This window comes from Oenanthe melanoleuca, chromosome 9 (genome assembly GCF_029582105.1).
Source record: "Oenanthe melanoleuca isolate GR-GAL-2019-014 chromosome 9, OMel1.0, whole genome shotgun sequence".
NCBI classification, from domain to species: Eukaryota; Metazoa; Chordata; class Aves; order Passeriformes; family Muscicapidae; genus Oenanthe; species Oenanthe melanoleuca.
Window position 1 is genome coordinate 8,497,245 of NC_079343.1, and position 15,003 is coordinate 8,512,247.

Below are 15,003 nucleotides of genomic sequence, written 5' to 3' on the forward strand. Positions count from 1 at the left end.
TTGGTGGACATCAAGTTGATGACAAACCAATGGGCCCTTGAGGCAAGGAAGATTAATGGTATCTTAGACTGCTTATGGAAGGGTCACCAGCAGGCCAAGGGCTCTACTCAGCACTGGAAAGCCACATGTAGAACACTGTGTAAGAGAGACAAAAACACACTGGAGAGAGTCCAGTGAATGGCTGCTAACAACCCTCTGGAGCAGCTCTAATAGGAAGGACAGTCAGCCTAGAGAACCCCTGCAGGGATCAAATCAGTACATGCAAATTCTAAAGGCAGGGTGTACTGAAGAGGGAACCAGCCTCTGCAGTGGTGCCCAGCGACAGGAGCAGATACAGTGGGCACAAACACAGGAGATTCCTTGTGATTGTCATGGAAACTTTTCTGTTGTGTGGGTGACCAAGTACTGGCACAGGTTGCCCAAAGAGGCTGCAGACTCCATGCTCAGAGACATTCAGAAGCCATCCGGATACAATCCTGAGCAACAAGCTCTAGGTGACCCTGCTTGAGCAGTGGGGCAGAACAAGATGACTTCCAGAAGTACCTTCCAACTTTAACCACTGGTGATCTGGTAATACACATTACAGCTGTAAGCTGAGGAAGCTCGAAAACCAGGGCTCCCTCCCTGTGTATACGTGACCTTTTCAAACTGCCTGTACCAGTTTTCAAATGGAAATGCATTGTACAATACCAAAGGTGAGCAACAAAATACTTGTGGTCACCAGTGGAACCTGGTGTTTGCTCCCTAGCTTCTACCAACTACAGTCAAAAAAAACCATGAAAACTCCCAGATCCAGAAACATCCAACATATCTGTTGCTGGAAATCCACATTACTTTGCAGAGAAATAAATGTTTTGGGGTATCATTTTCATTCTATTTACTTTAAATTTTACAGCAGTTTCCCCTGAATGCAGCTTCATTCCATATTTCTCATTTTTTTTCCTTGTCATCAGTTTGCCCTTAACACTACAGAGCTCATTCCTCTTATATAACCATGCTTTAAATGCTGTGAATTGCAAGGAGAAATTACAGAAGCAAACTGCTAAGAGCCTGCTGAAATCTTGATAGTTTATACCAGCTTTAAGTACCTATTAAGTCTTCTTAACAAGAGATGGTTAAGAAAGAAGTGAGGAAGAGGTAAACAGATGTCCTACAGCAGGAGTATCCACAGAAGTCCACCAGGAGCAACAGGACATACACAAACCAGTGGGATCAAGAGTAGTGACCAGACACTGCTTCTTACCCTTCTTGCAGAAGGAATTTCTATGCAAGATCTATAAAGTCCACACAAAGATCTCAGATAAAACGTGTTGAATCTCAGAAGTTTTAATAGACTGTAAACACATTTGCAGGACATTTTTACTCTCAAAAATGTTACAAACACTGGTACTCAGTTTTCTACAGCATAGCTGGAGAGTGTTTACCACAATTCTACACGTTAACAGGTGAAACACATCAATCCAGACAGTGATTACTGCAGAATAAGGCTTCTCAAAGTTTTCAAAAAGAGCAACCATCTGCCTCATTCCATTATATCCTTCACAGGTCTAATACCACAGAGCACTGGGACAAGAACCAGCTGAAATTACAGAATACAGGTGTTTATGCTCTCTACCTGGAAGGAACTGAGTGGATGCCAACAATTAAGTTAGTTAGCAGCACTGGGAGTAACATTTTCACCTAATAATTGCCACCTATTCTCACTCTCCCATTTCCTATACCTCCTAAGAAAAAACAGAAGGGACTGAGTGCTGTCATCTAGAACAGCCACCACAGGGGCACAGTCCTTGAGGCAAAGGAGACTGTCACCAACAGTCCACTGGAAGACAGGGCATCCATCAAGGTGGTATTAAATAGTCTGTTACACAATAACTCAGTATCCTGAGCCTGTATCCTTCATTCTGGATGAAGTTTGGATGAGGTTATCCAGAAAAGGGCAAGAAGAGCACATTTCCAGCCTCAGAACCTAATCACTATTTGAATTTTTATAAACCCTTTGAATATTGTTAATTTAAAAGACTAGAATTTACAATGACAGAGATATATTGTCTAGCATTTGCTCCAAGAATATCTCTGAAAAATGGCATATTAAGATATGGAACTACACTTTTTTCAACTACAGAGCAGATAAAATGTTCTCCTATTAATGTCAAATGGAGAGCTCAATATCCACACTTTTCTGAGTTAAGTTTTCTTCACTATGTAGCAATGAGTATATCTGGAAGAGGATACATGGGCTATTCTCCCACAAATAAAAAACAACTGATCTCTTAACAATCAAAACCACCACACACAAAGTTCCTCAATTATGTTATCTGAACAGGTTAACTGTGACACACCAAAAATATGACTGGAGGCTAACAGAGGGAGCATGAAGAAAGTAAGGGGCACCCTGTCTCATTGCTCTTCTCCTGAATCTGGGCTATTAATCTTAAGACACATGTCAAGAGTCACAGGGAAATCAGAGAAATGTTCTACCAAAACTGTCCTAATAAGTAGGACACCTTATGCTCCTAGATGACCTTCAGCAACAATCGAAGATGACAATACAGTATTATCCACGTTTCCTAAGGAATGTCAGGAAATGCCTATTACACTATTATATTCCCTCAGAGGTTGTGTGTGGTGAGGGGGAATCTCTGCCTATAATTTGCTTATGACATCTGCCAGTTGTCATCTACAAGATTAAATACTGACAATTTTTAATACCTGTGTTTTGTTCTTCACTCTTCCCTTGATATTCAAGCACTGACTTTGTTTGGGTGGGCAAACCCTACACTAAACTTCTTCAGATTCCTCCTGCAAGGAATATTCACATCTTGCACCATGTCCCCTTCCAGGCTCAGCAGACGAGCTGAGTAACCAGTGCTGAGAGAAATCCTCTAAAGGCCAAGGCAAGAACCAACTCTAGTCTCACCCTCAGAGAGGCTTGAGCCTCAATACTCAATCAGTAACAGAAATGCAGGAATTGCAATATCCACCTCTCCTTCCCAGGCTTTACTCAGCAGAAGCAAGCAGAACATGCAATTAAATCAAAGAGGAGTCCTGCTTCTCAACTGAAACATCCAAGAGCTGCAGTATTTTAAGCAAAACTGCTTCCTTCTCCACTTTGTTTGACCGGGTTCTGCAGCACTGAAAATCTGTTCTGCCAGTACGGAGCAGATGGGTTAAGCAGCCTAAAAAGTGATTGCTCCTTAAAAGGAGGAGTCACCTCCTGCACCATGGTTGACAGATTTAGTTTACCTCCAAGGCATTGCAGCATGCTGGTCTCCTCACACAACTGCTGCTTTGGGGTAGGAGCCTGAAGAGGAAGGGGGTTAGCTGATTGGTCTTGAGCTTTACAGCAAAATGCAATATGCTCCAAGAACTTCCTTTTCCAGTAAATCTCGGGAAAAAGGATTTGTTTCTTCTCTCAAAATATAATACCTGCCTGCATTACAGCTAGGCCTGACAGGATTTTCACTACACAACAGCAAAATTTAACAGCTTGTATGAAAAGTTAAAAGCAAGTCTTTATTAGAACATGTAATACTGCAGCAACAGTTTTGACATGCTTAGGCAACTGAACAAAATTAAGGATCAGATACTCATTTATCTGTCACATTTCAGGAACCAATTCAGAAGAATGAGACTAATCGTGAACTACCAACATACCTCCTTTACTCTTGATTTCAATTTCCATTTAGTAAAGTTTCTTTGTTTTTCCCAAATGCCCTTCCTCATCTTTAGTCTTGCAAATCTATGGAACATAAAATGCTGAAGGGGAAAAAATTGAGAAAACCAACTTCTCCCAAACACCTGCTTCATCTGAACTAAGACTACGAACTATGTAATTTTGAGCAGCCTTCACTTACCAGATAAACACAAGGCAAAATATAATCACAAAGTTTTGGTTTAATTTCTTTTAAAAAATGCAAAAACCAGAGACCCTCTGAAAAGGCAAACAAACTGAAACACAAAGTTGCACAGTGGTGATTCTGTGAATACAGATAACTTTCTTCTCTACAGACCTTTGCACACTTTCACAACACTATCCCACACTAATAAGCAACTACAAACAGTTATACTCCCCAAATATCAACTTATGGGTTCACTTTGCAATTTATGATGTTCAACTTACAAAATGCACCTTCAGTCAGTCTATTAATACAGATAAAAAATAACTCTTATTAATACAGACAAAAGCAGAATATTGCTTGTCTGAGTGGGCCAATGAAAAATGAATGCTGGCTCACCAGTCTCATTTTTCATCTACTTATTGGTATATATATGGATTCACACAGATCAGTCTTCAAGGTTCTCTCTAAAAACTCTCAGCTGGTTAAGTAACAACAGGGGATAATCAAAGTTGGTAATGCCTGAATCTGTGATCATTTACACAATGCTTAACTCTGTCTCTTCCTCACTCATCTGCCTTGCTATTTATTTCCCACAAGACCCAAACTGCTTGAAATAAACATATGCTTTATTCAGCAAGGATTAATGGATGCTGTTCTCCACAAGGGCTGGATACTGAGGAAAAGCAAAGAAAACACACCAAAATTAACTTCTTTTTAACATAAACTTTCTAAGGTGCTACTATTTACACTAAGGAATTTATTCTACAGTTGCATGCTTTGCCCAAAGCAGACACCAGAAAAGTATTTAAGTAAAATACAGAAATCCAAGATTTAAATAACATCTTTTTTCCCCAGCATGTGCAGACAAATCTAAATGCCTTTCAAATAACAAAAGGCATTAGCTGTGAATAAGTAAATCTCCCCTGTCATGATGCAAGCTTCTGCCCACCTGACATTACACTATGAAACTTGTTTTTTAAAAAGTTGTATTTAAAAGAAAACAATTAACTGGTTTTGTTCAAACTTCTAGAAGACCTGAACTGCTAAGAGGCTAAATCTAGGAAGTTCTAGCTCAAAAGATTGTTGTCACTGACACAGAATGGAAGTGCTTAAACAGCTAAAAGAGTGACATTATTAACCAAGGCTCTTTTCAAAAACATGCAGTGACATTTCTACATGTGCTCATTACTACAGCACCTGAAAACAGAGAAGGACTATAAAACATCTGCAATGAAACTCCTGATTTCCCTGGAGCACTCCAAACTAACAAGTGTAAAGAAGAGCTGTCTATACTGCTGTATATATACTCTCCATATATACTATATACTGCTATATACTGTCAATACTCTTACTTTTCTGCAAACTCAGATCTAAGTCACAATTCAGAATGTCTGATCTTTCACTTTTAGCTCTGCAAATTAACAGAAGCATTTTCAGATCTGAAGTAAGTTTTTGACTTGTTTTAGTAAGTATACTGTCTCTTATGGTGCAAATAACAGGTGGGAAAAAGAAGAGTATTGTGTATTGCTTAACTCAAGAAAAACCCATTCTGAATGAAACTGAGGAAGAAACATAAGGATTTGAAGCCAAAGATCTATCTACTTCCCCTGTCCTACCCAAAAGAATAAAAATTATCAATATTTTTGAAGACTAATGAGAAGTTGAGAGTCCTCTTTACTCACTTCAGAAGTAGTGATTCCAAAAAAACTGTCCTCAAACTAAAGCTATGGAACAAAAATTTAAAAGGCTTGTGTAAACAGGAGGAAATATGCCCCTGAAAGAAATAAAATAGCTTTGTTTCTACGCTAAACAAGGTTGGTGTCAAAAGAAAGTATTTGAACCTAATTAGAAAAGCAGAATTTGGAACAAAGAAAACCTGGATTTCTGGGAGTGAATCATCCCTCTCACCTGTCAGTAGGATCCTGGAGGTCTATAAGGTGTGGGGAGGGACAGGTACAGCTCACCTGTGTGTCTGCAGCTGTCAAACAGCCTCTGGACAAAGGTGAAACGACAAGACAGTGCAAATAGTGGCACAAAATTTTATAAATTACTGGGCATGCTTTTTCCCATATACAAACAGGGCCAAATCTTAAAATTTCATTGAAGACATTTAGCATTCCACTGCAATAAAAGCTTGTAAGAGGCAAGGACAAGCTTTTCAAAACCTGAGGATTGTGTGACTGTGAGCAAACTACACAAATTACACTCGCCTGCAAACTTCCTCAAAGCTGCTTACTTGGGATAAGGGCCCATGTGCTGGCTCTTACACTGCAGGAGAAGAAAGGTGGCTCATTCCTCTTCCACTGGAGTTACTTTCAACTTCCTAAAGGCTTGAAAGCAGAAAGGCAAGTTGTTTGCTTACATATAACCTAACAAGATTTACTAGCAAAGAATGAAGATAGCTGGAAATCTCAAATTTCAATGAGATTTAGGTCTCTGACTCTCTTAATTCCTTTTTACAAGAGTGGGAGCTCAGCATTGCAGTAATGATCAGCAGGCTGTCCTGAGAGTGACAGGTCACTGTCAGCACAAGCAGCACCACTATACCCCAGACTACTCAGAGCATTTCTAACTCTAAACTAATAGAAATACTGTTTTTAACCTAGTCAGAACAGACTAAAACTTTGATTCAGTATGTGATCATATATCGATTTAGTTTTAAGACCATCACCTAACAAACACTACAAAGTAGAAATAAAAAGTCTTAACTTAATAAGGGATTAAATTAATTAGGTTTTTTTGGCAAATTTTTTGTATTGGTGATTTCTACAATATCAACATTATAACAACCTTAAAAAATAACAGAGATGCTGCATGCCTCAATACCAGTTAAGAAGTGTCAAAGGAAAGAAAAATGTTCTTTGGAAGGCAGACTCTCCTCAGGGGTATCATCTCTCCAAGTGAAAAAATCTATTAGTTCATTAACTTTCCAGCTTTGATGACCTGAATTCAGAAAGCTTCCCTGAACCACAAATAGCCCATTCCTTGCCTACTTAACACTGAAGGCAAATCCCACAGGAATTGTTTCTGGCTTTTTTCAATTAACCTACAAGTAGCTCAGTATTTTACAATTGTCCAAAAATCAACAACATGTAAAGAGGAAATCTGTGAAATACACACCAGCTTATAGAGATTGCAGACACATTTCCTGTAGTCATTTCAAAACAAGCAGCACAATGAATGATAAATGAATGGTAAACAGCACAGAGGCCAACACAAGATGGTTCTTTTTTTCCCCCTCAGCTCACTTCAGGTAGCAGAAGGAAGATACAATTATTAAATCTCTTTAAAATTTACAAATAATCAATACCCCTGTGTCCTGACAACAACCTCTCTGTGGAATTTTTGTACCACATGGTGCAAACACCATGAGCACATGCACAGATCAGCAGTGCCTGGAAGACTTAAGACTAACACTGAAATGATGGCAATAGAAAAAAATTCATACCTATACAGAAAATTAAATCCATGTATGTAATAAAAAAAACCAGGTCCACTCAGATGTTACCAATGCTTTAAAAACAGAACTAGTGTGGAAGCAAAATGTTTATTTCAACAAAGATTCTTCACGTACAAAATGTAAGAAAAAGACATGCACGGCCTATGCTCAGACCACATGCAGTCTAAGAGATTAATGTTATGAATTTATTATATAAGCTTGTCCAATTTAATATAATTCACATGTATAATTTAAGTTAATCCCTTAATTTATGTTTACTCTCATTAGCATTAAACAAAAATCGGCTTTTCCACAAATGCATCTCATTCATAACCATAAACCAATAAAGCAAGTTATCTGCTAACAGTTTGCACAGTATTATACCTTATTTAACCTACAAGCAAGACAGTTTCAGCCCTCAAACACTGATTTTATAAACAGCTAATTAAAGAATTGAGGCCACTCCACTGCAAACACCATCCACACAGTTTTGTCCTTTTTGCAGTACTCAGGTATTAAGTGCACTTTTTACCTTTCCCAATATGTTAAAATCAATACTGAACTTCTTTTGTTAAGCTATCTAACAGTATTTACTTATGCTGAGCTGCCAGTACTTGCACCTTCAGAAAAGAAACATCAGTCATTTAAAAAAATTCTACTGGCTTTAACTGACTTTCAGAAAAATAAAATAATGTGATTAAAATTATGCTGGAGTTTTCTGCAATGCTACTTTCCTGCTCTGTGTTTCCACAAAACCTGACTCAGAATGAAAAGCATGACCTTACTTCTCAAGAGCTGCTTTTCCACTTGTACAGCTACTAGAAATCAAGATAAGATCCAGTGAGCATATGTACAAGGTCAAGAACCTATTTTAGACTGTAACACAATCACTCTGTTTTATGAATGGACTCAATCAAACTATCTTAAGAAAAATCTGTCCCAGTCTATCACAAAATGTTTTCACCACATAAAGACACACTGACAATGTACATCAGTTGTGGTAATGAAAATTTAAAAGCACCTGAACTCAGACTACCTGCCCTACAGATCAAAGCCTAGGAATACCTGCTTGAAATCCTGAAAAATGGGGTCACTTGTGCTGCATGCATCTGTCCAGAACAGGTTAAAAGGAAAATTTTGAGAAATTTTACTATTTTTTACAGAAAAAAGCCTAATTTTGTGTTACATACTACTACTACAATTATTCATGTAGAATATAAAAAAATCTTCATCAGTTTAGCTACTCTCATAGAGTTCTTTTACCTACCACTACCAGGGAAAAATAGTAATTCCTGTTTAATAATTCATTACTATACAACTCCAGTAAAGGGATGGAGAAACCTAATGAAGCAACTTGAAAAAGCTCAGATTGAATTAGCCAGGGTAAAAATCCTAAGAGATCACTTCAGCTTTAGCCTTGTAGTCCTGTGCAAAATCAAGCAAATTTCAAATACAGCAAGATTCATAAACGGCATTGCTCCTTCCTGAGCCACACAGAGGCACTGGCTCAAAATTGTATATCAAGGCAAATGATGATTGCTCAGAACTTAAGACCCAGTTAGTAAGGAAAACCAAGAAAATTCATAATTGAAACCTGAACATCTACAGAATTGAGGAACGAGATTAGGTGAGGCAAAAACGAAAAGATAATATGCACAGTGTGTTAAAAAAACCAACCAAATAAAACCCACCTACAACTAACTAGTCAGACTGCCCTGGAATTAGTGCTCTCACCTCTGAAAAATTTTAAATGTACTATTGGAACATTCAGTTTGCTCACAGCATTTCATTAAAGAAAATTGTGAAAACTTGAAGGACTTCAGTAAATAGAAAGTATTTCCAAGTTTTTCTTGATTTGCACAAAACCCCCTTCCTTTGAATATGAAACAGTGTTTTAGTGTTTTGGTCTGTTTTATTCCTAGTTTTTAAGCAGACCAAAATTTCAGTTGTGAATGTGAATGCATGACCGTGAACGCTACGTGGGTTTAGCTAAGATGCTCCCATAAATATGACTGAGAATATGAAGTAATCAAGATTCACAAGCTAAGTGTGCAAAACATGGAGTTAACCAGGTGATCCTGCAGCACTTGGTGTGCTCACATTACTTTTTCAGAGCTGAAAAAGCCTGCAGTAAAGCACCCCCCAGTTCCACTCTTCTCCCACCTTCCGTGCCTCTCCATGCTCTCCCCAACACCTCACAGGCTCTGAGGGTTATAAGCCAAAGCAGATCCTCACGTACTGCTTACATAACCTGCATGCTTCAAAATTTAACCACACTTCAGTGCTTTTTCTAGGGCTATCTGCTCTGAGATGCTCAAGATGGACCAAATTTACACCAACTTCTGGAACTGATGGATCTACACGTTGTAGGTTGAAGCATAAATTTAACAAACCTCATCTCAACTTGCATCATCAATTTCCCAAGACTCAAAACAAACCAGAGAAGCATTTGGTGCTCCCTGGGAAAAAAAAAAAAAAAAAAAAAGCCTTCTGCCTACACAAAGCCTAGAACAAGTGGCTGTTAGATTGCAGAGAAAGGAGTGCTGGCAATGAAAATATGAGTCTTTTTTTTATACTTTCTCATGGAAGAGCTGGAGTTATTTACTTCTAAGTTTACGTAACTTTCTTCAAGAAAGGAGTAATATTGATCGATAAACACTTGAAGGAGATGAAAGGCCGTCTGTCTTTCTGCACAAGAATGAACAAAATGAGAATTTTCTTGGGCACAAGTATTCCAAATAAAACTAGTCAGAATCTTACAGGTATTGTTTTAAAGACTTGTTATATTGAAAGAGCATGTGTAATCTCTCAAAATGCTGTACAGAATTCATAATGTAACTATGTAACTCTGATCCACCAAAATAGTTCTGAAAACTGGCAAAACACTACTTTGTAGCACTGCTCTAGAGAAGAAAGACATCTCTGCAGGAAAGGAAAAATATTTAAAGCATTCAAAAAACCCCTCCAACTGTAAGGATCAAATCCAACAACCTACACTGGATCATGCTGGCTTTCAGAAAGATACATGCAACCAATTTTATGGTGACACCTGCACTGAGAGAAGAACGAGCTCTTGCAAAAAAGTTCATTCAACACAGCTTAATGTTGCTTGCTTGAATTTTGAAAATTAATTCCCCAAATGCTTTCTAAATTCCCACATTTGGATTATTTATATAAGAAATGTGCATATTTTTTACTATGTACAACTTTTCCATCAAAACACATTTAAGGCTACAGTTTTCCACTAGCTAACCAGTCACAGCAAAACAGCTCACATACACTTGTAGGAAATATAATTTATACATTCTAGATCTTCCTTGCAGAAATCACATCTCTCCAAAAGTTTTAAGTGCAAATCTACCATTTTTAGCATAATTTTTCACAACTAAATCATCTTAAAATCAGATTTGCTGCAAATCTGTTTGAGAGCTTTGAAAGTATTCCTGTAGCCAGCAGCAATAGGCTCACTGAGAGTTAAGGAATGAGAGCCAATTTGAAATCCTGAGCGTACCTTTAAAACTGGAAGAAAACAACCCCCAGCACTTTTTCAAAACATGTGCAATTCATGTTCTGCAGTTGTATCAAACCTTCATTTTCATATAATGCACATGTATTCAGTAAACCACTGCACTCTTCTAAATAATTAAAAAATCATGGACAATTACACGGCATTTCTGAAATTTTGTTATTTTTAGCATCCATATTCGTATCTGTTGCAGTGTGTATGAATTTGAAACAACAAAATTCGAAAACTACTTAAGAAAAAGGAACCTTCTATCTCTCAAATGCCCTCTTCCACTGCCCCATTCTCTGGCTTTAACATCACCCTGAATGCTCTCCTGGATAGACCTTATATAAATATGGAACAGCTATAATTTATGGAGGTGTTAAAAGTACCAGAAGTGGATACTGAAAGTAGCACACTGGAAGTCTTCTGTGGTGGTACATAAGGATAAGCACACGCTTAACCTCATGAGTTTCCTTTCCTGAACATACAATAAACTCTCTTAGAAATTTATTTCTGTTATTCTTCCCAGGTTTGAAATATGCTCAAGTCTGAAGTCTCAAGAGAATGCATCCTCATCTGGACTACTTCTGATGCAAATATTAACACTGTCTTTAAGTCATGATGAACAAGAGAACGCAAAGTTCTTTTTTGTAAGATAGTTTATAAAATAGGAAAAGAAAATCTGGTTAAACATACAGAAAACAGTTTTTCTCAGTCACTTCTGATTACCCACTTCAGCAAAACAGTGTCTCCCATTCCATTGCCCTTGAGGTACAAAAAAGCACATCACGCACCCCGAGCTAGCAAATCTTAACGGATACTTGGGATGACAGATAAACTGGCACCAATTACAAGAATAATAAAAAAAATCTAGAATAAAATGAATTCCTAAGTATTAAGATCCCCAGGTAGAAGACTGGTGCTTTTCCAATGTTTTGATCTACTTCGACTACATTTTTCTTGAGGTAGAAAATTTGCCAACATTTGGCAAATTATCATGTCTCCTTTCCTTTAGCTATTATAAAACATAATAACCAAAGTATGAAATACACTATAAAAATGTAAAACTTTAAAAAACAAGAATCTACACGGAGGAAGTTATGCTAATATTGCTATGCTCCAGGAACACCAGCATTCCAATTTGGCTATTTCTAGCCTAATGTAATAGTAAATAGCTACCTTCATGCAAGAAGCAAACTAATCTAAACCAGGAAGACCTCCTGAGGAAAGATGATCAATAAGAAGATGAATTGAAGCAGCCTAAAAACCACCTCTGGAAGCACTGTTAATTGAGAGCCAAAGAGCAGAACCACCACATTTGGGACAAAAGAGCGAGGATCCATAGCTGCTGCATGAGTACTACATTTTCTAAACACAGACTCTACCCCCACAAAAATGTACCTCATTGACACAAATAATCCTACTGCAGTCACTAGCACCAAGTCATTTCCTGGACCAAGCTTTACAACCACTTAGGCCAACACAAAATGTGTGTTAAAGATTTTTACATCAGCTACAGTTCTAACTTCTGCAATTACAAAAGAGAAACCCCTCCAAGTCTCTCAACAAAGTACATGCTTCTTTTCCATAAACACTTTATCAAAAGGATTGCCAACAAAATGTCCTAGGTAAAAAAAAAAAAAGATATCTGAGGGGACATCTGGAAAGTGGCTATCAAGAGATGCCCCTGAACAGTTGCAGGCCTTGATGACTTGTGACTTATATTCTTTATGCAACTGAAAAGAGACAATGCTAGTAAAAACAGTTTTTAAAAACTTGACAATGTTTATGTAAGAACTGCCCCATTAGAGCATTTCTCACCCCTGCAAAACAAATTTCAAATACAGAAGAGGTGAAAAATACAAACTTAAGTTTATTGCATTGTCGAGTCTGCCTTCACTGTCTGACCCATAGTTACATATTCACAGCTGGAATACATGAATCTCTTTAGCAAATTAAAAGACTGCTATCTTTGGTACAGTTTCTTACAAAACATACACATTGCTTTTGTCATGGCTTATTTTTGTACAGGTTTTCCTACTATTTGCTACTAAAACCGTGGCCACATGGCAGCAAGTCATCTTCTTTATTTCTATAATCCAAAACTGACATTCTTGGAAAAGGCTTTTGAAAGAAAAAAATGAAATATGGAGATGAAAAACCTATCATCAGCTAAAATTCCTAATTTTATAGCCCACTTTCTTATTTTTACTTTTATCACTAAATGCAACTATCAATGATTAAAAGCAGAGGAAAGAGTAAAACAGTATAACTCAGACTGCTGTAAAGTTGGCTGCTGAGACTAAAAAGAATCTTCCAATTTCATCAGCAAGAGTTTGGATGAAGCAAATATATTGATATATGCCTTGCCAGTGAAATGAGATAAACAGGTATGTCCAGTTTCTCTATAAAGGCACAGCACATTAGTTCTCCACCACAGCCTACTGGAATCAGACATAGCATTGAAAAGCTCACTCTAAACCTTAAAAGCCAACGCTAAGCCTTAGAAGACAGAGACTCAACTAAGTATCTTTTTTTAACACACACCCCGCTGAAAATACACACGCTTCCTGGTCATCCTCAGACAGACTGAACCTTTCCTATTCCTCTCGTTCCCCAACGCCATTACTCGTGCTGTAGTTGTTATTCCGTCGTAAGCTCTAATTGAACCGACTGTCAAAACACAGCAGCGTTATAGCACTTCAAATTAATAATCTGGCTCCTTCCCCCCTGGATCTCAAAGTGAAGGCACGCTCACGGCTCTACCGAACCTGCAGCAAGTTACCTATGCCTACATGTTTATAGTAGCACCTTCAGAATAGCTGGCATTGTGCCACCCAAATTTTATAATCATACGACTTAGTGCCTCTTCTACGGAGCAGAGAGAAAAATTCAGCAAGAGGAAACTCTGCAGAAGACATAAACAAATATTCCCCCCAACACCTTCCGGGGCTAACTAATTTTGTTGATGAAGGCGCATAACCTTCGGCTCCCTCTTTGAGGCCTTTTCCTTGAAAACAAAGAAATCAGTCCCCATTGCCCCCCTCCCCAATGCCGTGCGTGGATTTTCATAATTGATTTGTTTGATGAGGGAGGTGATAATCGCAGGGACCAGTTCCTCCGCCTCCCACTCGCCGTGCGGCCCCGCTTCCCAGCGGAGCAGCTTCCGCACACTGCCCTCGCCCCGCACGGCCCTGGGGGTGCCGGGCCCGGCTGACAGCTCCCCCCGCCCCGCACGGCCCTGGGGGTGCCGGGCCCGGCTGACAGCTCCCCCCAGCCCCGCACGGAGCTCGGGGTGCCGGGCCCGGCTGACAGCTCCCCCTGCCCGCTCGCACCCGCGGCCGCCCCAGCCCGCACGGCGCGGCCCGCAGGACGCCGGGGCCTGCGGAGGCCGCTCGGCCCGGCCCAGGCCCGGTACTCACGGGGAAGGCGCGGATCCGCATCTTGGTGTCCTTCCGGCTGCCCGTCCCCTTGCTCAGGTTCGACATCTTCGGGGCCGGCGGCGCCTCCGGCGCGGGGCGGCAGAGCCGGGGGACGCGCGGCGGGGCGGTGGACCCGGGAACGGGGCCGGGGGAGGCCGCTGGCGACCTTCGCTGCGAGCGCGGCTGCCGGGGGGCGCGGAGGGCGCGGGGGCCGGGCCGACCGGGCCGGGCCGGGCGGGAGAGGCGGCGGCGCGGGCCCCTCGCTCCGCTGGCGGCGCTTCCTTCAGCCTCCGCCGCGATGGCGGACAAACATCGCTCACTGCGCAGGGCCGAGCGCCCCCCCTTCCCTGCCTTCCCTTCTCTTCCTTCCCTTGCTCTCCTTCCCTTCCTTCCCTCCCCTCCCACCGCCCGGCACGCTCGGATCCGGCCGCGGTGGGGCGGGGGCGGCGGGAGGGCCGGGGGCGGGGGCGGAGGGGGGCCTCGCCGCTCTCGCGAGCTTTCCGCCGCTCTCGCGAGACGTGCTATCCCCGGCGGGCCGGCACGGCGGCGGCGGGCGGGGCGCGGAGGGCGGGGAAGGCGCGCGGGTGGGCAGGGCGCCGCTGATTGGCGGAAAGCGGCGCCGCGCGACGGGGGCGGGGCTGAGGCGGGTGGGCGGCGCGTCCCGTGAGGGGCCGCGGGTGCCCCGGAGAGTTTGCGGTGCTGCTGTGCTGCAGGATGAGGGAATCACGGCGGCATCGGGGTTGGAGGAGAGCTTAAAATTGTGCAGTCCAATCATTCGCTCAGCGCTGCCCCTGT

General features: G+C 40.9%; 1 protein-coding gene across 1 annotated transcript in view; it reads right to left on the reverse strand.

Annotated features, from left to right (window-relative positions):
* Nucleotides 1-14,693, reverse strand: part of CUL3 (cullin 3) — a 52,232-nt gene extending 37,539 nt beyond the window's left edge. The window contains exon 1 of the mRNA XM_056498761.1: nucleotides 14,209-14,693. Coding sequence (XP_056354736.1) covers nucleotides 14,209-14,274 — 66 coding nt within the window. The 5' untranslated portion in view covers nucleotides 14,275-14,693. The remainder of the gene's footprint in view (nucleotides 1-14,208) is intronic.
* Nucleotides 14,694-15,003: the final 310 nt, after the last annotated feature.